Source organism: Ochotona curzoniae, unplaced genomic scaffold, assembly GCF_017591425.1.
Source record: "Ochotona curzoniae isolate NIBS_2020 unplaced genomic scaffold, NIBS_Ocur_1.0 patch387, whole genome shotgun sequence".
Taxonomy (NCBI): domain Eukaryota; kingdom Metazoa; phylum Chordata; class Mammalia; order Lagomorpha; family Ochotonidae; genus Ochotona; species Ochotona curzoniae.
The window spans coordinates 36484-63147 of record NW_024466958.1 but is presented as its reverse complement, the minus strand read 5'-3'; the positions used below and the strand labels follow the sequence as shown (position 1 = coordinate 63147).

Genomic DNA, 26664 nt, shown 5'->3' with positions numbered 1-26664 from the left:
AAGCAGGGACTTCCAGGGCAACTAATAAGGCACCAGGATCAAAGCACCATTGGTGTGGGATATTGATAAGGAGCACTACTTTGATCTAGGATAATTGGCTAACTAGAGCACAGATGTTCGCCATATATCAGGGAAGCATGAAAGCACATCCAAGGACTCACTGGGGGCAAGAGTGCGCTCTGGGTGAGAGGCCCTCTGCCTCCTCTTTCCTGGAGCCTCTCAACAGGATCCCACAGGCCTCTGTCCCTGTTGGATGTATTCCAGCAGAGCAGTCAGGATTGGGACTGGCACGTTTATGGGCTACTTATGTTGCAGGTGATGGATTAGCTTGCTGAATCAATGTGCCAGCCTCTCCAGTCATTTGAATTCTTCAGGAAGGAAGAAGTGATTTTTCTTGTGAAATAGATTTGTATCATGTGTATCTTGACTCAGTATTAGGACACCTAATGTAATTCATCCTGTTAACACAACAGGGAAAAATATGGTGCCACTCTCTTGGTAAAGAGCCAAGACACATCTGAAATGCAGTATCCAGTGAATGTAGTGAGACACTGCCACTCTGTAATTTAGAAAGAAGAGTCTGGAATTACAGGGTTTTTAAGAAAGTCTGGCAGTATGAGTTTGGGCAATTTGTACGATGTTGCTAGTCATCTAGTTGGTGGTGAGATCTAAATGAGATCATTCATGTCATACATGGTGCTCACCACTTGCATACTGGTTGATGTTAACATTTTTTTCTCATTTAAAGAAACTGAGTAGACAGACTTTGTATATTTGAAACCAACTTTATGGACCTCAATAGTGAAATAGTAGAAGCCTTTTCCTTGTCTAAGCATTAAAAGGAGATCCCATCTGTTAACACAATATGGTCAGGCCAAACAAGTTTAAGTATTTGAAGGGAGAAAACAAATAGTAATTTGCAGGTTAAGATTATCCACCTAGACAGCTGAAAAGAATCAGTTGAAAAGTCATTTGGAGCTAAACGAAAAATTGAAGTTTCTTAGAAGACATAGGAATTCACATCACCATGATATAGCTAAAGTAGTGAGTTATGTGTATAGACTTGTATGCAAAGTGTTATTTTCCTAGGAATAGAATAAAAAGTACGCAGGAATAGTTTTAAACAAGTAATGCACTAACCTATGATAAAAATCAAGCACCTCTCATAGAAAACTCAAAATATAAAGCCTCTTCTATTTATTTAGAAATTTAATGCAAGTTTAGTGAAAATTCCAGTGATGCTTCGGAGTGGAAGTACAGAAAATTATTTTGAATCTAGTTTTAGCTGTAAGGATAAATGGGTAACTAAAAGTAATGAAATGTTTTTTCTTTTTTAGTTTTTTTTTTCTCACATTAAAATGCTACATGTCTGCATATAGATGAGTTTTACTTTATGCTGACCTGATTTTTTTAAAAAAAATGACTTGAGTATGTTAGTTCCATTTAAGGAAAAAACTGCATATATTTAAAATTCTCAGCCGATCTGTATTTTGACATGCTCTTTAAGTGTTTCAAGTTATTTTATACTATGATTGGAAATAACTTGCATATTATAGAGTCTGCACTGATATTGCAGTTTTATAAGCTTCTGTAGGATTTTTGGATTAGTTTGATTTGCATCTTCAAACATTTTTCAGTCTTAAACTAATTCCTCTCAGTGTTGAGGAGGTGTCGACAGGCTAATTATAAGATTGAAACAAACCCTCCGAGCATATACCTGTTGTAATCCAGGTGAGAGCTGAAATCACTGAATCACCTGATAAGCCGATATTTGCCTGTTGTGATTCTGTTGCATGTGAAAATACTGGATTTTCCTTAAGAAAAAAGAGACTCTTTTTTTTGTCCTAAGAGAACAGTAGTGTCATTTACTTAGAGTTGGATTTCTCGGAGTTCTTAACCCCTCTGTGGTAGACCCTTTGACCTTGATGTTAGTTTTACGCTTAATCTGCCCCTAGATAGTGAGGGCTTGGTCCTTTCACACTTACTATTTTAATCAGGGTTCTTCCCTTATTTTGATAACTTTAACTTTCTTAGGAAAATCAGTGGCGTACGTGCCCTATGCTGAGGTCACACGTGCTCTAGGACAGGAAGCGCAGATGCACAGCCCCGCAGCAAGGTCAGCCTCACCGTGTAGGCTCTCTCCGAGAGAAGTCAGTAAAGCCGCTCCACAGCCTGGTATGAGTGCGGCCCGCTCTAGTGTCCGGCCAGGGAAATACCCACCTCGGTGCGGTGGCTGCTGGCCATCTACCCAGAGACGGTCCACGTGGGTGGATTACTCTCATGACTGAGCTGCTTGTCCCGGACATGTCCTTGCTGTTTCAGAACCACTTCCTTGTTTCTCTGCATTCCATCATCAGTTGTATTCCGTTCAGATTCACCGGGCCACGTGGAAGTGTATGTTCACAACTTTATCCTGTGTCATTGGCTAGCTTTGCTTTTGGGAAAAAAAAAAAAGGTGTATTTTGTAAAACTTGAGCTCCACCATCCCTCTTCAGCCTACCAAAATTCAGCTGTTCTGAGACAGACAATAAGTGCTTCCAAATTATGCGGTGCACACAGGGCATCTAACTGGATGTCAGTTACGTCTGCACGGAAGATGACGCAATGACAGCAGCTGTCCTTGAGCCCGTTCGTTCTCACCTAATCTGTGAGGCCAGAGAGTGGCGGAGAGACAAAAATTATTACAGAGTGACATTTGTCTAGACTGAGCGGAGAATTTGAGCATCAGCGTGAACACTCTGTTTTGGAGGGAGTAAACACAGCCTCACGTGTTCCATTTGTGATGTGATTAAGTGTCCAGGCTTAAGAGAAGGAAGTTGAAATAGAAATGTTCATCCCTGACTTCATTTCACGTTTATAATTTATTTTGTAATTTACAACCTTGGAAATTGACTGAGATAAGTATTATCAGGTTACAAAGAAGGAAACGGACTGTTTTAAATCACCTTTTCCTCTTTAAAGTCCTCCAGCCTGCTCCACATCAAGTGATAACTAATCTTCCTGAAGGGGTTCGCCTTCCAACCACCCGACCAACCAGGCCGCCACCACCTCTCATCCCATCCTCCAAAACCACCGTGGCTTCTGAAAAGCCGTCGTTTATCATGGGAGGCTCCATCTCACAGGTAAAATGGCTACACTTTACAATAGACTTCCTTTGAATGTATCTAACTATGACCCTTCCCGAGGAGTTGATTGGAAAGTGCAGCTACTGCTGTGTCCGTTGTCTGGTTTGGTTGGCCATGGCATGCTGTCTTAACTTACCACAGACGTGTGTTTACCATGATGTTTAGTGGAACACAAGTTAGAGTGGAGTGCTTTCAAGTAGTGGTTTTCAGTTGAGGTATGGTTCGATTTTAGACAATTTTGTGTACAATGTAACCACACCCGAGTGAAGCTACTGGACATTGCACTTTACCAGGTTCCTCATGTGCTTCTATGTGCACATGACAACACTTTCTGTTGGCCTAAGTTCATTTTGTTTTTTTTCTAGACTTCGTGTGAAATGAATCATGGAATATGCATTCTTGGGTGTCTGTCTGCTTTTAACTTTGCAGAATGATTTTAGGGCCAGTCAGATCTGTGTGTAATAAGTACTACCTTCCCTTCTTTTGAATAAATAAAACCTGAGCTGTGTCTAGGATTTGGCTGCTAAAAATGAGCCGCTATGAACAGTCTCACAGTAGGTTCTTTGTGGACATAGGTTTCCTGTTCTCTAGCGTAGTTATCTGGTGATAGAAGATTACATGTGTGTTTTTAGTTCTTTTCTATTGGTTTTGCAATTGTTCTGCTTTCTTCTGTCTTTCATTTTGACTATACTGATGTTGAGTACTTGATATACTTGTTGATTGTACAAATAACTCTGAAACTTGAGCATCTGAAATGTTTGAGATGTAAACCTTTTTGAGTATAATAACACAAGTAGAAAGTTCCATGCTTAATCCTGTATGACATATTGCAGTCAAAACACAAGTGTAGGGGCTGTCATTGTGTCATAGTGAGTTAAGTAGTTGCCTGCAGTAGTGGCTTCCAGTTTGGGTGCTGGTTCAAGTCCTTACTGGTTCACTTTCAGTCTAGTTCCATGATGGATGTTCCTGAGAAAACAGCAGATAATGGCCTAAGTACTTGAGCACTTACACCTGCATGGGAGTTTGGGATGTTGGCTCTGCAGGGGCAGCTTAACCCACTTGCCAGAATGCAGAATGATGGTCCCCAAAAATGAATTCTTATTTTTACACGACAGATGTTAACTTCTGTGACAAACATGTGAATATTGACTTTGTAATTGAGTTATTAAAAAAAAACAGAGTTTAGTCTTGTAAATTATGCTTTTAGGGAACACCCGGCACCTATCTGACTTCCCACAGTCAGGCCTCCTACGCTCCAGAAACAGCTAAGCCCTCCGTGGGATCCATCTCTCTTGGACTGCCACGGCAGCAGGAACCCTCCAAATCAGGTTAGGTGTTATTCACGACGGGTGGGTGCTTGTAACATTACAGCGAGGGATTCAAGACTTGCTGGATTGATGCTTCTCTGCTTTTGTCCACAGCTGCTTTGCCCTACATCAAGCAAGAAGAATTTTCTCCTCGAAGCCAAAATTCCCAACCCGAGGGTTTACTGGTCAGGGCCCAACATGAAGGTGTGGTCAGAGGTAAAGTAAGCAGAAACATTAAACTTTGAGCCCCAGTAAAAACTTATTAAAGTAAGTCATTAACATGTTTTTATATGGGATTTTTAAGTTACAGCCTTTAAATTCTTTTTTTCTTCTTTTTTTTTCAAGATTTATTTATTTTTATTGCAAAGTCAGATATACAGAGAGAAGGGAAGACAGAAAGATCTTCCGTCCGATGATTCACTCCCCAAGTGATTGCAACGGCCAGTAATGCGCCGATCCAAAGCCAGAAGCCCGGAGCTCTTCCGGGTCTCCCACATGGGTGCAGGGTTCCAAGGCGTTGGGCTGTCCCCGACTGCTTTCCCAGGCCACAAGCAGGGAGCTGGATGGGAAGCGGGGCTGTTGGGATTAGAACTGGCACCCATATTGGATCCCGGTGCGTTCAAGGACCTTAGCCGCTAGGCCATGGCGCCGGGCCCAGCCTTTAAAATCTTAATTCAATTGAGAAGCATTTGGTCTGGTGGTCAGGGTGCCAGTTAGGACATATAGTTCCTCGGTTTGACCTGTGGCTCTGGCTCTTGATTCTGGCTTCCTGCTCATGTAGACTGTGAGTGGCAGTTGTTACGAATCCAATAGCTGTGATTGAGCCAGCTCGCGGGATACCTGGATTACATTCCTGGCTCTCAGCTTTGACCTAGCCCAGTCTAGGAAGTGAACTAAGTGAGATGAGATGGAATCTCTCTCTCTTTCTCCCTTTCTCATTTTCCACTCTCCTTCTCCCCGCCCTGCCCCCTCTGTCTCTTTTCACTTCCCATCCCTCTTCTTCTTTTTCTCCCGTATGATCTTACTCGCGCTTGCATTCATTCATTTTCCCCCTCTGTCTTTGCCTGTCCAGTAAAGTGAAAGGCAGAGTGGCAGAGGGAGAGACAGATGCTTTCCATCTGCTGGTTCACTGCCCATAATACAAGTGCCAGGTCAAAGACAGGAGTCAGGAATTTCATCCTGGTTCTCAACATGGATGGCAGGGCCCAGGCTTGGACTGTCATCTGCTACTCTCTCAGGCACGTCAGCAAGAAGCTGGATAAGAAACAGAGCAGCTGAGAACGGAGCCAGCGCTCCAGGATGGCGGAGTTGGGGGCGTTAGTGTCTTAACCCGTTGCAACCCAATGCCAGCCTCAAGTCAAACATTAAGAAGGAAGCTACAAATTCACCTTTTTCCCATTTGAAAGTGATTTTTAAAAGTGTGCAGTTTGATGTTTCAGTAGTTTAAAAAAAAATTGCAATATTCTTTCAGAAGTTCATTTCAACAAATAGAAACTGCCTGTGCCTTTTTTTTTTTTTTTTAAATTCTCTTTTCCCCAGAGTAGAGGTGAGGTTTTGTTTGGGAGATAGCAGTAAGGAATGTAATTTGCTGTTAATTTTATTTTTATTCAGGCACCGCAGGAGCCATCCAGGAGGGAAGTATAACTCGAGGAACCCCAAGCAGCAAGATCTCCGTGGACAGCATCTCCTCCCTGCGGGGCTCCATCACTCAGGTTCGTCCTCGTCTCCCACCCGTGAGTGGGCATGTCATGCTACGTGGTGACTAGAGAGGGACAGTCCAAGGCTCATGAACTTCGTTCCAGCACTCTGCCCGAGCTTTGTGACCAAGTTGCTCGCCGTTCTGGGTCCTGGGACTGGATTTCAGGGATAGTAAACCTCAGGTCTACAAAGTACTTAAAGATCATTTTAACCACTAACTGTTCTTTCTCCTATGATTCACCTGAAAAGGTTACTTCCACATCGGCAGAAGAAACATGCTCTAAGTAATGAAAATTCCACAGTTTGGCTAGCAGCATGCTCAGCACATGTTCAGTTTAAGTAGAACTTAAGAGTTATTGCAAATTATTTGCTCCCTTTTGCTCCTTGTAGAGCTGCAGGTCTATCGCCTCAGGATGTTAGCCGCTTTGTACAAATCAGATGCTAAAGTATAAAATGTGTACAGCATTAATAAAAGCGGCAAGTATTAAATATTTTCCTCCAACTTGCAGGCAGATAAATTGCCCATTTTGACTCAGGAATGGCCTTTCTATAGTCAGGTGTTAATGTGGAATGTGGAGATGTGGAGGATGAGAAAGTCTGTATTGGGAAGTCACTGTGAATAGAAGCCTGCACAGTTGCAGGCGTGTGTCAGTTTTTGTACATCTTACAGGTTTTCTCTTTCGTATTGCCATGCCCTCTAGCGGTGATTCCCAGGTATGGCAGGTCATTCACATTAGTTCTTTGTTTTTAAAAATTTATTTTTGTTTGAAAGGTAGTGTTGCAGAACAGAGACAGAGAAGGGTCTTCCGTCTGCTGCTTCATTCCCCCGAATGGCTGCAACAGCTAAACCTCAGCCTGCCTGAAGCCAGCAGCCAGGAGGTTGTTCTGGATCTCCCATGTGGGTGTAGGGATCTGAGCACTTGAGCTATCCTTCGCTGCTTTCCTAGACATAAGCAGAAGGCTGAATTGGAAGTGGAACAGCCTGGATAAGATCCGATGCCAATATGGGATGGCAGAAATCTAATTGTGCCTCTGTCCCAGAGCCTGTGTTAGTAGCAGCTAGAGTCAGGAGCTGGAGGGAGGCTGCAGATGCTACAGTGGGGACAGGGGGTGTGTGAAAGTTACAGCCGGAGTTACTATCCGGGATGAACATCTGGCTCTGAAATGGCTTTTCTCAAACTTCAAGATGGGATATACAAATGAAAATACATACCTATCCTAATTTGAACGAGGCTTATGTGGTGGATGTTTGAGGTTGAAGATACAGCAATTCTTTGTTTACAAAAACAACTTAATTGAAAGATAGTTAAACTGTTTGTGGGTTTGTACCCTAAAGCCTGGGCTGGGCCAGGCCTAGGAACCTGGAACTCAGTCCTGGTCTCCAGTGTGGGGATCTTGGGCCCAGCCACTTGAACTGTCAGGTGTGTCTGACGATACACATTAGCAGGAGGCTGGTATTGGAAACACAGCAGAGATTTGAACCCCGGCATGCAAGCATCTCAGGAAGCGTCTTAACTGCTATATCAAGTAATTGAATTTACAAAATTTGTTTTCAGAAATTAATGTCTGATCGCTTCCCCTGCACTATTGCTGGGTTCTCTGAAGATTCAGATGCATGGGACTCTGGGTGTGGTGGGCTGGATTTTCTGAGCATTTTGCCTTTCCTGAACCCGGAGTGACTCTTGTGCTGCTTGTGTTTGATTGGATGGCAGGGTACCCCGGCTCTGTCCCAGGCTGGCATACCCACTGAGGCACTGGTGAAGGGATCCAGTTCTCGAATGCCCATTGAAGAGCGTAGTCCTGAGAAAGGCAGAGAAGAAGCCGCATCCAAAGGCCATGTTATCTATGAAGGCAAGAGTGGACATATCCTGTCCTACGACAGTAAGTACTGGCTAGATAGCCTGAAGTCAGTATTGTAGTGGGTGGCAGAAACACAGGCTGATTTTCCTGCCTTCTGGCAGCGGGGAACTCTGTCAGCTTGGAAGTGTTTTGTGAAAATCCGGAGAGACAATCCTTGGAAGTAAATGGCAGTGCAGGGTGGGTCCTAAGTGTCTCATGTAAGTCATCATCGAACACAGTTTAATCTAACAAATCTGTGTTCAACTAAGATAAAATCACTTTTGACCATTAGGCAAGGGTCTGACTAAATTTGCTATCAACTGCCTGTGCCCTTGGTGTAATCTATCTCTTTGTCTTCAGATTAAAAAAAATAAAGTATGTGAGTACACTGCCTGATGCTGTAAAATGTGTGATTGCTTTCTTGTTCCCTCCTCATTGCTTCCTTGGAGTCCTGCTTTTCTTTTCATATTCCCCCCAAAAATCACTTGTTTCTGTTCTATTTCCTGAAGTCTCTGGAGTCTATCCATTATTCTGTATTTCCCATTGCTGTTGCCATCTGTCACCTCCATGGCCCAGGTTCTCCCTGAGTGCCCTGCTTTTTGTCTGGTCTGTGTGAGGGGAGTTCCTCATGGTGCCCTGTTGACTCCCCATTGCTGTGGAGCCCTGCTCTTCATGGCTCTTCAAAGCGTGGCCTTCCCACAGTTCCTTTCACCCACCTCTACTGCCCCTGCCATCTCTGCCTGACTCCACTCTCCATGGGAACCATTTACTTTTAACAAATGTAAAAGGACTTAATTTGTTAATCTTACCTATAAGCATACCTTAACCCCTGACACACGTCACAGGCATTCAGTATTTCTGAATGAATGAGAACATTTTCATGAATGTCATCTATGCAGATGATGATATTGTTTCATAAAATAGGCTGAAATGAACAGAATTTATATACTCTCTAGCAAAAATCTTGGACTCTAGGCAATTCTTGTTTCTGTATTTTTCAGATATTAAGAATGCCCGAGAAGGGACTAGGAGTCCGAGAACAGCACATGAAATGAGTTTAAAAAGAAGCTATGAATCCGTTGAAGGAAATATAAAGCAAGGGATCTCGATGAGGGAGTCTCCTGTCTCAGCACCACTAGAGGGTGAGCTGCTTTCTACATGTTCTTTAGATGGATGTAACTGTTTGGTCAGGATTGCTGAATTGTGTTCTGTCATTTCTACCTGAAATGAGTTGAAATTTATGCTCATCTGCATGCATATCATGTAGTGGAGGGAATTTGAAAAAAAGAAGACAATTGCTCATATCATACGCAGCTGTTAGAATGCTCATGTTTAAATACTTTGACCGTTTGTACATTACCTTCTGTTTAAATGAGTTCGAAAATGGAAATTTATTATAACTTTGTTTTGAAATTGTGTAATTCGTACAGCAAAGATGTGACTCTGCATCTTAGTCTTATCCCTGCTGGTGAGTTTCTGTCCAGCTGTTTCTTCCCCTGTGAAGTAAGGGACTCTACCACCCCTTGGGTGAGGCGTGCAGACCGTGTTACTCAGCATGCACCGGGGGATCCCCTTTCAGCAAACCGTCATCTTGCTTTGCTTTGATTTTTGTTAATGAAGTACCTGCTTTAAATCTTAATATATCCCAACTACGTTTACTCTACCCAGCTTTTAGTGCTTTATCTAAATCGTACGTAATTTTTAAAGATTTATTTATTTTTATTTGAACGATGGTTTTTAAAGAAAGAGGAGGAGAAATGGAGAGGTCCTTCATCCTCTGGTTCACTCCTCAACAGCCAGAGCTAAACTCATGTGAAGCTGAGCGCTTCCTCTGGATGGTCCTTGTGGATACAGAGTCCAAGGGGCTTGGGCCATCCTCCACTCATTTCGCAGGCCAACACCAGGGAGCTGCACCTGAAGTGGAGCAGCCAGAACAGGAACCAGCATGCTAATGGCTGCTCGCACAGCAAGGTGGAGGATTAGCCTATTATGCCACTCTGCCAGAGCCATTTCTATATCGTTTCCTGAGAGCTGAATTTTCTCTATATAAAACAAAACCATTTTTATTTTCTCTTGGGTATTTTCATATGGTTGTTTATAATCCTTGATTCATCTTTTTCAGCAGTATTAATGTGGAATTTAAGTTACTTTATTTTGTTTTGCATATTTCTGTGAAATTATTTTTCATTTTTTCCCCCCTGTTAAGGTATATTTCAAGGCTGTGTGATGATTTCTAATCCTCTACTTTGGGATTTGTTTTTTTAAAAACATTTATTTACAAATTGAAATGCCAAAAGAGGGTTCAGCATTGTGGCATAGTCTGACCTGACTCCCTGCTGAGCGCACCAGGGAGAGCAGCAGGGGACGGCCCGAATGCCTGGGGTCCCTGCTGCCGGGGGGACTGCAGCGCCCAGCTGGGGAGTGAACCAACAGATATGTGTCATACGTGTCTGCCTTTCTATCTCTCTCTCAATCTCTATCTCCGTCTCTCCCTTTCACATTTAAAACATACTTTTTTTTTCAAAGAGGCAGAGGCAGAGATCAAGGTGTTCCATCTGATGGTTCACTCTTGGGAGTAGCCACAAGAGTTAGGGCTGGGTTGGATTGGAGCCAGAAGCCAGCAGTTCCAGCCGGGTCTCCCACATACTGGCAGGGACTCCGGCATGTGGGCCATCCTCTGCCACTCCTCAGGTGCGTTAGCAGAGTTCCCAGGAACCTGGTCTGGCACTGCAGTAGGAGTGTGGCAGCTCAATCTGTCATGCCTCAGTGCCTTCCCCCAGCTCTGCGATTTTCGATTCAGCTTTGAAAATGTCTTGTTTGACTCAAGGTTAGATTTCCTCCATGACCGTTTTGTATGTAGGAAAACATTGACAAGAACTGTTTGATACCATGCAGGTGTTCTTATTTTCTGCAGGGTTCACTTCTGGTTGACTCACGTATTTCAGATGCCATCCCTTCCACTGAAGCACTTTAACCAAAAATGCCTATTCTCAGACCATTAAGTGTGTTCAAACTGACACAAAAGGGAAAACTTTGTGGGAAAATGGAGTTTTGACAACAAAATTTTAAATCTGCATAGCTTTTTCATAATTATTTTCATGAATATCTTGAAAACCCTTTTGCAGTGTATTTGGTAACCATGTTTTGCTTTCTTGTTCCAAAGGGCTGATCTGCCGAGCCTTGCCTAGGGGAAGCCCTCACTCTGACCTCAAAGAAAGGACCGTGCTGTCAGGCTCCATAATGCAGGGTAAACTTCTCCTCTACTTACGCTGCCTTGCTGGCAAGAGTTGGACATTAATTTTCATTTAGTGTGTGAATTCTGCTTTCAAGATATTTTTCCCTTTTAAAGTATTTTGTAGTAAGCGCTTGATTGTACTTTTCCTGTCTCTGAGCTACAGTTTATTGGAAGATGATAGTTCTCTGGTCTTTAAATATAGACAACTTTTTATATAAAAAATCCATTCTGTGAGATTCTGATGAATGCTATGTAACATCTTGAACAACTCTAATAAATAGTTGTTGAATACATATTTGAGGACTTATGGTAAACAGGTAATCAGAAACTGCAAGAGGGTAAGGCATTATTTTTTAAATTATAGTAAATCTACATTAAAATTTTACTCGGTTTTAAGTGTACATTTTTGTAGCATTGTTGTGGAGCGAACAGTTTTTTCTTTTGATTTGAAAGAGAGACATAGCTCAATGTCATTTTAATGAGAGTGTTTCCTGTGTCCTTTTTGAAGGCACACCAAGAGCAACAACTGAAAGCTTTGAAGATGGCCTTAAGTATCCCAAACAAATTAAAAGGGAAAGTCCTCCCATTAGGGCATATGAAGGCGCCATTACCAAAGGAAAACCATACGATGGCGTTACCACCATCAAGGAGATGGGGCGTTCCATTCATGAGATCCCACGGCAAGACATTTCAACTCAGGAGAGCCGGAAGACTCCAGAAGTGGTCCAGAGCACGAGGCCCATCATTGAAGGGTCCATTTCCCAGGTGACTGGAGAATCAGCAATTCTGCTGATGGGACATCTTAAAAACCATGACTTAACTATAAAAGGTTCCTGTGATTTGGCAGAAAAATCTTCTGTACTCTTGACCACTGGTTTTTCTTGTGTTCATACACAGAGTATATCCAGTCGGACACCATGCACCTGAGATCAGTGGGCTTGGGACTGAGACAGTGTTACCGGGCAGGCATAGCTGCCACGGGCCACTGTGTTAATCTGCAGGTGACTTGGCTCTCTTGTCCTGTTTTTCTTTCCTTGTAGGGTACACCAATAAAGTTTGACAGCAACTCAGGTCAATCTGCCATCAAACACAATGTCAAGTCTCTGATCACAGGACCTAGTAAACTTCCCCGCGCCATGCCTGTGGAGATTGTGCAAGAGAACATCAAAGTGGTAGAAAGGGCGAAGTATGAAGATGTCAAAGCCGGCGAGCCCGTGCGTTCCCGGCACACATCTGTGGTGAGCTCGGGCCCCTCGGTCCTCAGGTCCACCCTCCACGAAGCTCCCAAGGCCCAGCTGAGCCCGGGCATCTACGATGACACCAGTGCCCGGAGGACTCCTGTGAGCTACCAGAACACCATTTCCAGAGGCTCACCCATGATGAGCAGAACCTCTGATGGTACGTTACATTCTGGGGCCCAAATGAATCAGCTTTAATACATTATAATTTGTTCTTGTGTGGGCTACAAGATGGTGCATTGATACATGTGTATGTTACACAGTGCCTGGATTAGGGAATTAACATATTCAATACCTCGGACATTTCCGTGCTTCTCTGTATTGATGGTCTGGTTACTCTAAAATTTATTGTTTATTTTATATACTTGAAAAGAAGAGAGGGAGAGAAATCTTTGCTGGTTCTGTCCCCAACTGCAGCAGCTGTAACTGGTCAGGCTGAAGCCAGATGCCCTTGAACTCAGTCTGCCACCTGGGTCGCGGGGCCTGAGCACCTGAGTTGCCGCCTGCCACCTCCCAGCAAGCGTGTTAGCAGCTACGCGCTGGAAGCAGAGCCGCGGTTTGACTGGGCCCTCTAGGGAGGGCGTGGACCTTGTAGGAGGCATGAGAACCATTGGGTCAGATACCCACCCCAGCCCGATGGTTTTGTTGCACTTTTCCACCTTTGACGAGTAGTAAATTTCAAATTGTTAGCTCTTGATTATCACAAGATTTGCCATTTTGCTTGATGCTAGGAATGCAAAAAGCTGTTGTTTGAAAGGCATAATCTTGGGTAAAATGCTTAACTAACAGTGTGATAGTCTAGCAGTGCTCTAGAATGGATTTTCAGCTAATCATGTAAGATCTTTCTGAAGGTCCATTTTGGCAAGTCATTCTCCAGCAGTGGTGTCATGTGCTGGGTTGAAAATTAGATAGCAGAGCAAGCAAGATTGTTAAGAGTTGAATTAAAGTTTCTTACTGCATAAACTCAGGCAGCTAATTTTTTTGTGCCTTAGTTTGCTCTGGGTAAAGCTCTACTGTAGTATTAAGCCCACCCACACAGGATTGTTGTGAATCTGATGTGACATGTTATCATTAAACAACTTGGAGGGCAAAGTGCAATAGCCTGGTGGCTAAATCCTTGCCTCATGTGCGCCGGGTCCAATATGGGCACCAGTCCATATCCCGGCTACTCCACTTCCCATGCAGTTCCTTGGCCTGGGAAAGCAGTGGAAGATGCCACAAACCCTTGGGTGCCTGCATGGGTCGGAAACTCGGAAGAAGCTACTGGCTTCAGATTGGCTCAGCTCTGGCTATTGCAATCACTTGGGGAGTGAAGCAGAAAAAGTGCTTTTAAGGCCATTTCAGTCCATATATATTTAGAGCTCACATGCAAAGACTTGGTGCGCATCTATAAATTCGTTTCAAAAAAAGTTTTGTGGGCTAGTGGCGTGGTAGTGAAAGGGAGAAGCGAAGTGCCTGGTAATGGAGAATATCTGCACTACACAGAGGGGAGCCCTCCACCTGTTGACAGCGTGCGGGGAAGGGTGGGGAACGGGCAATGACAAACCGCAAGTAGCAGGGTTTGGCTTTGGCAGGCAGACATAATATCGTCACAGCAAAGTCTATATTATAAAAATTGTAGCAACTAGATGGTGGTGAAGTTTTACAACATCATGTTGATGTCTGATGCCACTGACTGTGTGAGTGAGTGTGGTCTCAGTCTCGGAGTGAGAGAGAGAGAGAGAGAGAGAGGCCACAATTTTAAAAACTGCGGGAGGTGACTGCTAGAGGTTAATGGGCTAGGCCGTGGTAGGGCAGTCTAACCACAGGGAAAGGAGAGGCTGCAGGGCGGAAGTGTCACTGCTGTCAGTGCCATGAGAAAGCCACCGTGGAAGAGAGGAGCGTGGAGAAACGGAGTGAACCTGCTGGCAGATGGTCGTGAGGCCGGCGGTGAGCACCGAGCAAGAGGGCAGAGGGAGGTTGGGTACCTGTGGGACCAGAAGGTCACCGAGAAAACAGAATCCTCCGTTATGGGATTTTGATGGGACAGTTGAATCCTAAAGTAAGGTACAACAGTGCTGCGCCCAAAAGGGAGCAATGGTCTCTGCACGTCAGAGCTTCTATTCACCATCGTTGCATTTTCCCGAAGTGAGTGCTGCTGGAAGAGAGAAGATCAAAATATTACATGAGGAGAGTCTACATTTGAATAGCACAAAAATGAATTAATGTTTTTATATAGATTACAAGTTTTCTGAAGAATTTTTGACACGTTGTTTTTTGTTTTTTTTTTCTTCCCAGTTACTATTTCTTCCAGCAAGTCTACCAATCATGAGAGGAAGTCTACACTGACCCCTACCCAGAGGGAGAGTATACCAGCGAAGTCCCCGGTGCCCGGAGTGGACCCTGTCGTGAGCCACAGCCCGTTCGATCCCCACCACAGGGGCAGCACTGCAGGAGAGGTTTACCGGAGCCATCTGCCCACGCATTTGGATCCAGCCATGCCGTTCCACAGGGCTCTGGATCCTGGTAAGAATGGCACTGGTGACGATGTAAGGGAGAGCAAAAATATTTTCTGCATCACTGGAACGTGTTCTGTTACAGTACACGGTTGAGATGACTGTACATATTATCTGCCTGCAGCTCTGGGTTTGCACTCACTGAACGTCCCCATGTCACCAGCAGCCCTTAAAGAACTGAAAAGATAAGGAAAGCCTTCTCTGATGGCAGGTGGTGAAGCTGATTGAAAAAAATGGTTAACATGAATAAGTACTTTAAAATGACAGGCACATCTTAAGCATGTTAATTTATAATAAAAAATGATTAACCAGTATTTATAAGGCCAAAGTGTGTGTTTAGTAAGCTTTACCTTATTTATTTTTTTCAGGTTTTTATTTCATTGCAAAGGCAGATTTACAGAGAGAAAGCTCTTCTGTCCTCTGGTTCATTCCCTAAGTGGCTGCACTGGCCAGAGCTGAGCTGATCTGAAGCCAGGAACTTCTGAATTTCCTACCCACGTGTAGGCACCCAATGCCTTGGGCCGTCCTTGACTGCCTTCCCAGGCCACAAGCAGGGAGCTAGATGGGAAGTGGAGCAGCCCGGGTTACAAACCAGTGCCTCTGTGGGATCCTGATGCATGCAAGGCGAGGACTTTGGCTGCTAGGCTATCCTGCAAGGCCCACATTGTCTTTCTTATACAAAAGAATAATGCTGCCTGGTGTTCTGGCACAGCATAGCACATTAAGCCAAAGTGTAGGGCATCCCATGTCAACTTCAAGTCCTGCCTGCTTTGCTCCTGGTCCAGCTCTCTGTGGATGTACCTGGAAAGCAGCAGATGATGGCCCAAATGCACGGGCCCTGCACTGATGTAATTTGCAATAAAATATTTTCTAAAGGTACTTTTGCTACTAGAAATATAAACAACCTCAAAATTCTTAGCTTTGGGCCCTGCATGGCACCCTAATGCCTGAAGTCCTTGCTTTGCATGTGTTGGGCCGGGATCCCATACGGGCGGCACCAGTTCATATCATGGCTGCTCTACCTCCCATCTAGCTCCCTGCTTGTGGCCTGGGAAAGCAGTTGAGGACGGCCCAAGCCTTGGGACTCTGCACCTGCGTGGGAGACCTGGAAGAGGCTCTGGGTCCTGGCTTCGGATCGGTGCAGCAGGGGCCTGGAACTCCACCCCTATCTTCCACACAGTGTAGTTACCCAAGTACTTGGACCTTCCTCCACTGGTTTCCTAGGCACATTGGCAGAAGTCTCAGTCACAAGCAGAGCAGCCAGGACTCGGAGCCGACCAAGGATCCTTGTGTCTGAAGTGGCCATTTGCCAAGCTGAGTCACAATGCTGGCCCTGCTTGTCAGAAGTGTTATGTTCTACTTTTTAGCATACTGCTGCGTCCCAGCATTTTGTGCCGTACTATCACCTCAGCATTGGCAGACTGCAGCTTGTGGGCCAATTCCTGTTGCCACCTTGTTCAGAAATTGAAAATGTATGGGCCTGGCACAATGGCTCATTTGCTTCACCTTGCTTCTGCTGGGATCCCATATGGGAGCCAGTTTTGTGTCCTGGCTGCTCCACTTCCCATCCAGCTCCCTGCTTGTGGCCTGGGAAGGCAGGTGAGGACGGCCCAAAGCCTTGGGAACTGGTTCTCACCTGGGAGACCCGGAAGAGACTCTGGCTGCTGGCTTCGGATTGGCTCAACTCTGGCCATTGCAGCCACTTGAGGAGTGAACCAGCAGATGGAAGATCTTTCTCTCTCTCTCTCTATTAATTTGCCTTTCAAAAAAATTTTTTGTGAAAACACAGCCACACCAACTCTTCTTTCTGTGACTTCTTTTTTTTTTCCTATGGCAAAACTAAGTTGCCGTGACAGAAACCATATGGCATACAAGGCATGAAGTATCTCCCATGTGGCCATTTACAGAAAAAGTTTCCATTCCCAGCTCCAGTCACACACACACTGAATCCATGCTTGTGTCTTCACTGTTTTTACCTACAGGAATGTAAACTTGCTGTTTGTCACAAGAAGTTTTCATGTGCATTGCTGTCACTTGTATTGGATGGTCAGCCCTACAAACATAACCTTAGTTTCCGACATAACTTTAGATGCTTTAGGTGAATACAATGACGTGTCAAGAATTGGAAATGAAACCACTTGGGACACTTGTGACGACTCTTCTCCCTTTGCATTAAGTCTCAGATGTTAGCAGGAGTTAGAATGCACAATGCGGAAATGCTGAGGCGTGAAGTAGATTATTAAGAATATTAAGATATGGAGTAGATTATTAGGAACACTAAGGTGTGGAGTAGATTAAATAAAGATCTCTCCTAACCCCTCCTTGCAGCTAGTGTGTAGCTAAAGGTTGCACATCCACTCCGTGGTAGCTGGCTTTTTCCTTATGCTGGGTGAGCTTTAGCAAGTGCATTTCACTCAGTACGAAACTCAGTGCCTCTTTCTCATTCTCTCACTCAGCAGCTGCTGCTTACCTGTTTCAGAGACAGCTTTCACCAACTCCAGGCTACCCAAGTCAGTATCAGCTCTATGCAATGGAGAACACGAGGCAGACAATCTTAAATGATTACATTACCTCACAGCAGATGCAAGTGAACTTGCGCCCAGATGTAGCCAGAGGACTCTCCCCGAGAGAACAGCCACTGGGTCTCCCGTACCCGGCAACCAGAGGTGTGTGTCTTTGCAGTTCCGATGTCATCGGTGTATGATGTTTACCCGAGGGTCCAGATGCTCAGTAAATTACTTCTTGCGTGAATGATGGAAAGAAAATACTACAGTGTTTTCACATCCTCAGCTCATCTATCAGCAAGAGAGATGGCATGTGAAATAAGTCATCTGTCATTGAGCCCGTTGCTTGACGTCCATGTCTGAGCAGTCGGCTGTCACTCTTTGTCCTGTGTTTCAGTTATGGGCGGGGAACAGATATTTCCTGTTTTTCTGTAGATTGTTGAGGGCATTCTTAAAAAGTGATAGTGACCTTCCAACATTTTCGGTTGACAGGGAGACAAGATCAACAGCCATGTAGGTTTAGAGTAACATTTAACCTAGATTGCATTTGTCTTTTACCTAGGAATCATTGACCTGACCAATATGCCTCCAACGATTCTAGTGCCTCACCCTGGGGGGACCAGCACCCCTCCCATGGACAGAATCACGTACATTCCCGGGACACAGATCACTTTCCCCCCCAGGCCATACAACTCTGCATCCGTGTCTCCTGGTAAGGTCCCGCGGGCTCGGACCACGCTCACGGGCCAAGCATGTATTTTAAGATGTTTTAGGCAGCTTTTCCCCACTTAGTTTTCTGGTTTTTAGTTGACATTTAGTAACGGTTGCTTTGTACCATCTGTGGCTAGACTCCCTAGAAATATCTTGTGTTACACTCCAAAACTCGTAATAAGATAAATTTCCTGCACTCCAGATTTGGAGGTATCTTTTTTGTCTTTTGATTGATATGCCTTTTAAAGTCGCTTGATAAACTTGATAGGTTGACTTTTTTTGTCATTAAATTGCAGATGTATTTGTTTCACAGGACACCCGACACACCTTGTAGCAGCTGCAAGCGCGGAGCGGGAGCGAGAGCGGGAGCGTGAACGCGAGCGAGAGAGGGAGAGAGAGAGGGAGAAAGAACGGGAACGGGAGCGGGAGCGGGAGCGGATCGCTGCAGCCTCCTCGGACCTCTACCTGCGCCCAGGTCAGTGGAAGGCCGTGACCCTGTGGCCTCCAGCTGGACCCTGGTCTTACGGCGGGGTCTGGGGTATTATTACGCCATGAAAGATGGAAACAAAATTCTAGGACACAGTGTTATCAGAGGGTTCAAATTGAGATCACAGAAGGGTGAATTTTTCCTAGAAAAATTAAGTTTTCATGATAAAGTTCCTATTTTGATTTGACCTGAGCATTTGTTTCTAGCTAGGCCTGAGGTCTTCAATGCAGAGCTGTGAAAGCTCCAAGAAGCCCAGGCCGTGGTTCCAGTATCTGAAGTGTTGCTGGCAAATGGTGTTAGGAGGTGATGTGGCATCTTGAATTCGAACCTGGTGCTGCCATTCTGCTCAAGTGGGAAAGGAGTGATTAGAGTGTGGCATTAGACAGATTAGAATCCTCAAGGAGGCCATGCACTGCTGCCAGAGGTCTGCCGGCTTGGACTAACGGTGGCCTGGACTGTTCCAACAAATGGAATGGACAGAAAGGAACTACCAGGAAGAATATGAAGGAAGAACCAAAGCTTAATAATCAAGTATGAGGATTAAAGGGAAGATCAGAAACAAGGTTTGGTCTACAGTTAAGATAGAGCATGATAAGGGAAAGAGATGGTCATCTTTATTCTGGATATACTTAGTCTCGTGTGTCTTGGAGCCATCTGCCATCCCTGATATACTTCCCATTTTTAGTTTTTTCCAGTTAAATCATCTCCCATGTCTGCATTATCCTAGACACAGCCCTGGCACTCAGGCGAAAAGACCGGGTTTGGAGGTGTTGATAAGGAGTTGAAACTGTGGTGTCAGAGAGGTGTCCAAGGCATGCATATGAAGGGAGGATTCAGTGTGCTGCCAGGGCTGACCTGGGGTGGGCACGGACAGAGGAAGGTACAGAACCTGGGGCCCGAGAGTGTCATAGGACTTAGGCCCTGCGTAGCCCGGGGGGCTGGCAGCACCTGTCCAAGCTGGACACGTTTAGCTGTGACCTATACACAAGTACGGTAACAATCCCCGAGAACCTGTCCGTAGGAAATGCTTTCATGAATAGCACCATAACATTGAAAATCAAAGCTACACACAGGTGTGTAACTATAGCGGGACACATGTTTCTAAAATGCACATGGCCACACACTGATGGACTCAGCTTTAAGACAGTAAAATACCGGTTTTCTGTGTCGGACGTTTAAAACATTGACAGATATTGTGTGTTGCAGTGCCTAAAGAAACAGGTACACTAGCATAGGGTAGTGTCAACTGCAGCGTCCCTGTGAGAGGTAAAAAGCTTTAAATGCTATTCCATCGGCATTCCACTTGCAGGAATATTTTCCATAGAAACACTCATATAAAGTAATGAATGGTCAGAAGGAAGCAAATTGTGAGCTGGTTCTCAGTATGAAATCAGGAGTGTATACTCCAGACACTAACTCCGAGGAGGCCAATAAATGATGCAGGATTGATGGGAGGCTACAGAGCGAGCGAGAGTGATTGAAGGGGCAGTTTGAGTTCAGAATGCTCCAAGTGACTGTGAGGAAGGACTAGCCCTGTCCATAATGGGAGGGACAGAGTGAGAAAAATGTCTTCGCACTTAGAAAAGTGTGTCTACCCACCCAGTTTGCGGATGGGTAGTGGGAGAGTTCCTGTGGAGAGCAAGGACTGCAGGGAGTCGGAGCCTCGCAGCGCCGGCACGTACGCTGGACGTTTTATTAGGCTAAGCAGAACGCCGTACTTAATCTTCAGAAATCATACACACGCCAGAGTTTGAGGATAAGTCTGAGAGTAGACTTTTCTGGTTGCCATAAGCTTCTTTCTTTTGGTGCCAATTTTGCCTAGAATCAAGATCGAAACTTGTCACAAAAATGGAAACGCCAATAAATGCCTTACGTTTTATTGCATCTTCATCGAGCATGTGTAAAACAAGTTTCTAGTGAGGTCAGAAAGGAAGGTTGTTCTTTTCGAATATGGAGCTCTGGGCAGCTAGCAGGAAGTGCTGCTGCCTCCGTGTCCAGCTGCTTTCTCACAGCTGCTCTCGTTCTTTTTCCTTTTGTGCCCAGCAGGCTCAGAACAGCCCGGCCGGCCTGGCAGCCACGGGTATGTCCGCTCCCCGTCCCCTTCCGTGAGAGCTCAGGAGACCATGTTGCAGCAGAGACCCAGCGTCTTCCAGGGAACCAACGGAACCAGCGTCATCACCCCTTTGGATCCAACTGCTCAGCTACGAGTCATGTCAGTCCCTTGTTACACATTTTGATTACCGAAAAAAGTCTTGCATAGACATTTTGAATTTTGTAATTCCGTAGTATCAATCCAGTCCCAGTTTTCTCTCTGCCGACTCCGTTTTGCAGTCCATCCCCCCCACCCTATTCCCGGTAGCTGATCTTCCCTTCACAGAGCTGTGGTTTGGTTTTATTTACAGGCCACTGCCCGCTGGGGGCCCTTCCATAAGCCAAGGCCTGCCAGCCTCCCGCTACAACACTGCTGCGGACGCCCTGGCTGCTCTTGTGGATGCCGCAGCTTCTGCACCCCAGATGGATGTTTCCAAAACAAAAGAGAGTAAGCATGAAGCTGCCAGGTTAGAAGACAATTTGAGAAGCAGGTCAGCTGCAGTTAGTGAGCAGCAGCTAGAGCAGAAAACCCTGGAGGCGGAGAAGAGATCTGTTCAGTGTCTGTACACTTCTTCAGCCTTTCCAAGTGGCAAGCCCCAGCCTCATTCTTCAGTAGTTTATTCTGAGGCTGGGAAAGATAAAGGGCCTCCTCCAAAATCCAGATATGAGGAAGAGCTAAGGACCCGAGGGAAGACTACCATTACTGCAGCTAACTTCATAGACGTGATCATCACCCGGCAAATTGCCTCGGACAAGGATGCGAGGGAACGTGGCTCTCAAAGTTCAGACTCTTCTAGTAGCTGTATGTATCTCAATCTAGTTTCACAATGTGATATCTGAGTAAAGAATTACTTTCTCCTCTAGGTAAAGCAGAAGCTTCTGGCATTTTTAAAACTCCTGATGTTTGATGGTCAGTGTCACAGAAAAGATGTTGTGGGTTGGCAGCGCAAAAACATGTCTCTCACTGTGAACGTTTAAACACCCCAGTGTCCTAAGTACAAGTTTATCAGTGTGTTTCCAAAACAAAGCTACCTTTTAGAGCACCGAGCTGGGAAAGCAGACAGCTGTGAAGACAGCCTGTCAGCATGCAGAGGCGTCTGATGGGTGTACTTGGTCTGGAAGCACTGCCAGTATGCTGTTCAGGACTTCAGCTAATAGCCAAGTTTGTTATATCCTTTACGCGAGATATAGATTTGTACAGAGTGACGCGCCTCACTTTGGCCACTGGTTCTTAGCATTGTACCTTTCTTACAAATTACAGTTCGCTCGGCTTCTGTTAGTCACTGTGATAGGGTAGGTCCTGCAAACCTCCACTACAGTGGGAAAAGAAAAAAGTTAAAAATTCCTTTTTCACTGTTGCTGAAATTCTGTGTGGAATTCCAGAAAGAACAAGCATTTAAACAAACACCTACTAAACGTGAAAGTGATCTAAACATATCATGTTACATCTACATGGAAATTGAAAGGGTTGGAGGCTTTAAAAATTGATTTTTTGTGCACCCCAAGTCATATCCAGGCCTTTTTTGCTCAGATCTCCACCTGCTTAGCTGTTGCTGAGATCCAGAGGAGGCAGCTTGTTGTTTAAGCAGTACAACTTTTCAATATGAAGAAAGTAGCAAACCGGGGAAGAAACCTGCAGCACTCCTAGGAGGAAGTCAGCAGCACACAGGTGGCCCCTGTGCAACGCAGCTTCCCTTGTCACCCCCAAAGCTCGAGCCGGGAGTTCGCATTTCGGAAGGTCTGAAAGTAGAAAAGCCAGGTTCTTTGCGAGTCGCAGTAGCAGTGGGCTGCATGAGCGTCCCAAGCTGGCGGTAATCCTCCAGTGTGGCTTCCAGCTTCCTCTGCAGAGCCTTCCTCGCTCACCCTGGAGGTGAGGGCATCACCTGGGCCTTGCCCCTCTTAGGGGGCTTCGTGAGCACATGGACATGTTTTGAGAGCTTGATTATTGGAAGTTGTTAGCAGACCCGGGGTGCTGGCACATGAAGAGTGATGCGTCACAGTGGATACAGATGTTTCCCATTATTAGTTCCTCAGTGACAGTCTCCATCCTCAGTCGACTGGAGTTGCTAACTGCATTTTTCCATGAGCTGGTGGCAGGAGGAAGGGTTGTTGAGCACGAGAGGCACAGACCATCTCGTACCTGGGTCTGGCTACGGGCATACATCGTTGGAGCCTCCGACAGTTTTCTCACTCAAGTCAGAAAATTCCTAAGCAGGAAGATGCATTTGCCTTCTGGATCCACGGCCGAGGCCGAGGCAGGACTCCTGATGAGCCCTTCACTGGTGTGGCATCACCCACGGTCGGATGGAAGTCCCTGTCTGAGTTTGCTTCCCTTCACACACTCCATGCTGTGGCTGTTCTTTTCACAGTATAACATGGTGCTGAAGAACTATGTGGTTTAATACCTGTCAGCAATAACATTACAGGAGAAAATTATTACATATAACTCAAAACTAAATCCCCATGGTGATGAAGCAGCTTTGTAGCATCTCCTAAGAGCAGGATATCTCCTAGAACTGGGTTTCGTGGACTGAACTAGCAGATTGCAAACTGTTGCCTTGCTTACTCATTCGTCTCTCCTGATGAGTATCTCCCAGCTCCCAGGGGAACATCACAAAGCTGTTCTCTCCTGTGCCTTATCTCATTGTTCCTCATGGAGCCTACCAACATACGTGTTTATTTGAGAGCAAGTGTTCCCATCTTTTCCTTTATTTCTCCGGGCCAGATACAGGAGCCAGGCATGCCACGTGATCCACCCTGCCCTCCAGGGTCTGCACTGGCACAAAGCTGGAGTCAGGAGCGGGAGCCGAGAACTGAATTCCTGATGCGGAGGGAGCCTCTTCATCCCTGGGCTAAACACCTGCTCCTTTCTGGGCTTCTCACAAAGAGCTTAGAACCCACAAGGTTTCAGAAATGCACCAAGGCACGCGGTCACAGTCCACTGAATTTAGTAGTTTTCATTACTTTGGAATGCTGTTGAGCATTTATGCAAAATACAAAAAAACGAAAATATGGAGCTTGAATAACTTATGCTTTTGAAACTTTTCATAGGATTAGTTTTAAAATAAGATTCTTTTCTTAAAGTGTCTTCTCACAGGTATGACACAACTAATGATGCTATTGAGGTGATAAGCCCAGCCGGCTCACCTGCGCCGCCCCGGGAGCAGCTGCAGGCCTATCAGCCAGAGACTGTTAAAGCAAATCAAGCAGAAAGTATGTCTCTCAGCCCCCGTTCGCGTGTGTTCTCGTCTAGTTATGTGTTTCTAACCTGTCTAGACCATGAGAAGAAATAACTTGGTCTGTTTTAGGGTAATCTTGTATCCATCTATTCTAGACACATTTAAAACTACAACTACCAAAGTTAGCTTTTAAGCTATCATCGATCACACTTTTGCTTATATTTTAACAAGATGGAAAATAGATGGTATTGATTCCTGTTGCTCATTTCTGTATTCACATTTTATTTTGCTTGTCTCAGATTCTTATCAGTGAAGACATCCCCCCCCCAAATTAAGATGTATTAATTTTGAACTTTGAGAAATGTATCACATTTTGTGTGTTTTTTTGAACTGTTTAATCTTTGATAATGAGTGACAGACCACAGCGTCCCTGGAGTAAGACGTCTGTGTGTCTCTGTTAGACGATCCGGGCAGACCGTACGAAGGACCGCTGCATCACTACCGAGCCCAGCAGGAGTCGCCCTCTCCGCAGCAGCAGCTGCCCCCTTCCTCCCAGGCAGAGGCAGTGGGCCAAGTGCCCAGGACCCACCGGCTCATCACGCTTGCTGATCACATCTGTGTAAGCTTTGCATCATTTTCAAAATTTCCTTTTCTGATCATGCAGAAAGCAGATTCCATTTAGAAAGAAAAAACTATAAAGAAGATATGTGTAGATTTGTACTTTTATTTTAAAAGTCCACATTATTTACTTACTTTTTATTTATTTATCTAACTACTGGGTTCAGTGCCCAAGTACCTGAAATTGCTGGGGACTGGGTCAGCAGCCAGTTGGGAGCCGGGAATTCATCAATTGCACAAACCCATTTCCTTGAGTTGCCACCAACTGCAACTGGCTGTGTGTAAGCAGGAAGCTGGCATCAGGTGTGGGATGGGAACCTGGGCACCCCAGTGTACTGAGATGGGAACTTGTCAATACCAGGCCAGATGCTGGCCTCCAGTGCACCTTTCTATGCAGGTACTTAAGGAGCTTAATCACGGCCTTTTCTTTTCTGTGTCACAGCAAATTATCACACAGGATTTTGCTAGAAATCAAGTTCCCTCGCAGACTCCCCCACAGCCTCCCACTTCTACATTCCAAAACTCGCCATCTGCTTTGGTGTCCACACCTGTGCGGACAAAATCATCAAGCCGTTACAGCCCAGAGTCCCAGCCGCAGCCTGTCCACCATCAGAGACCAGGTCCTAGAGTCTCTCCAGAAAATCTCGTGGACAAATCTCGGGGCAGGTACGGTCTTTACTGCAAATCACTTGCAGATTTTCACCAGACAGTTTGAGTATGCCTAGGCAGGGATCCCTGTCCCATACCACCTTGCGTTCACTGGCCTTTGTTCCCTGGGAGGTGCAGGTGAGCTTTCTTCAGTGTGTGGTGCTTGAGGTGCCTGCCCTCTGAGCAGTGGTGTTCTTGTCTTTTTACTGACACCCAAGTTGATTTTTGTTGCCAGTTATAAAGGACAGTTTAGGGATCCCCTCTATTGGGTTTATAACAATAATTATTTAGGAAAATGACATTAAGGAAAGCAAAGTACAACCAATGGCAACAGGATGGGAGGAAGGAGGTGCCTTACTTGGCAAAAATGCTGGTCACCAGTGTATCCTAGCTGATGTTTGGGTTAAAAGGGGAGGGGAGAGAGAAGGTTTTTGGTTCAGGGTGGCAGGTTAAGCAGTAGTGTATGTTAAGGCACAGTCATGGAACACAGCAGGAGCTCCTGAGAATGGGACAATGAGCCTGGGCAGCAGCAGGTCAGAGTCGGCACATGCCTGGGGACACACACATCGATGAGCCCGAGGAATGGGAGCTGTAGCTCACAGCACGAGAAAGACACGTCTAGTGAAAGGTTCCAGCCTTCCAGCCCTCGCTGCAAGCAGCTGCATGGTCTCTGTTGTAAACATTGTAAACCGGCACAAGGAGAGGGCCCAGGACAGCACGTCGCCGTCTGCCTGGCTCTGGTAGTCACAAGTGAGTGGCACAAACACACACACGCACACGCACACGCACAAACCGACGGGCAGTTCCAGTTCATTTTTTCCCCTTATGTTCTTCCACCAATTGGATTATCTTGAAACAGAATTTTGACATTCATTTCAAGAAGCTGGATAATTTTTTCAAAATACCCACTAATTTATTTATTTGAGATGTACAGTTAGTTAAACACAAAGAGTTCAATTAATCTTCTATCTTCTGGTTCATCCCCCAAAAAAAGAAAAACAAAATGCAATCATGAAGAAAACTGAGAAGCTTATTTACAGGAAAGTCCTGGCCCATTCCTAACGTAAGGTAACCGGCAGCAGATTCTGAGCCACTGACGGCATCTGTTTGTCTTTACTACTGATTTCTGCATCACTACACTTAAGCATCTGGTTAAAATTCTCTTATTGGACTTCGTAAAATCATCCTGTTTTATAGTTCAGAATCTTCGCATCATCCACAGTGTTATAAAATACCATTGACTTTCAACCTATAAGCAAAGCAGTTCTAGACGATGATGACATACATCCTGAGTCACAAAAATAATGGGTCGGGTGGGAGTGGGCAAGAATTGGTAGAAGTAGCAGCGTGGGTTGCTAAACTGCTTCGTTTAAAAAAATACGTTAGAGCTTGACGTGTGCTGTGTGATGTTAAAATAGAGTAAAATGGGCAACCATGTGGAGAAGGCAGATCAAGGTCTTTTTCATGGAGAGAAAGATGGTAACTTTCA

General features: G+C 45.2%; 1 protein-coding gene across 1 annotated transcript in view; it reads left to right on the top strand.

The window, feature by feature from the left end:
* Positions 1 to 2961: 2961 nt before the first annotated feature.
* LOC121167555 (nuclear receptor corepressor 1-like) overlaps positions 2962 to 26664 on the top strand; it is a gene marked incomplete at its 5' end in the record, with an annotated part of 34143 nt that continues 10440 nt past the window's right edge. Inside the window, 18 exons of the mRNA XM_040997028.1 lie at positions 2962 to 3122; positions 4333 to 4453; positions 4547 to 4648; positions 6044 to 6144; positions 7843 to 8011; positions 8971 to 9111; positions 11133 to 11216; positions 11713 to 11969; positions 12245 to 12602; positions 14720 to 14947; positions 17394 to 17603; positions 18004 to 18153; positions 18466 to 18627; positions 20683 to 20851; positions 21042 to 21532; positions 23815 to 23943; positions 24371 to 24528; positions 24970 to 25193. Of these exons, the coding sequence (XP_040852962.1) occupies positions 2962 to 3122; positions 4333 to 4453; positions 4547 to 4648; positions 6044 to 6144; positions 7843 to 8011; positions 8971 to 9111; positions 11133 to 11216; positions 11713 to 11969; positions 12245 to 12602; positions 14720 to 14947; positions 17394 to 17603; positions 18004 to 18153; positions 18466 to 18627; positions 20683 to 20851; positions 21042 to 21532; positions 23815 to 23943; positions 24371 to 24528; positions 24970 to 25193 (3415 nt within the window). The remainder of the gene's footprint in view (positions 3123 to 4332; positions 4454 to 4546; positions 4649 to 6043; positions 6145 to 7842; positions 8012 to 8970; positions 9112 to 11132; positions 11217 to 11712; positions 11970 to 12244; positions 12603 to 14719; positions 14948 to 17393; positions 17604 to 18003; positions 18154 to 18465; positions 18628 to 20682; positions 20852 to 21041; positions 21533 to 23814; positions 23944 to 24370; positions 24529 to 24969; positions 25194 to 26664) is intronic.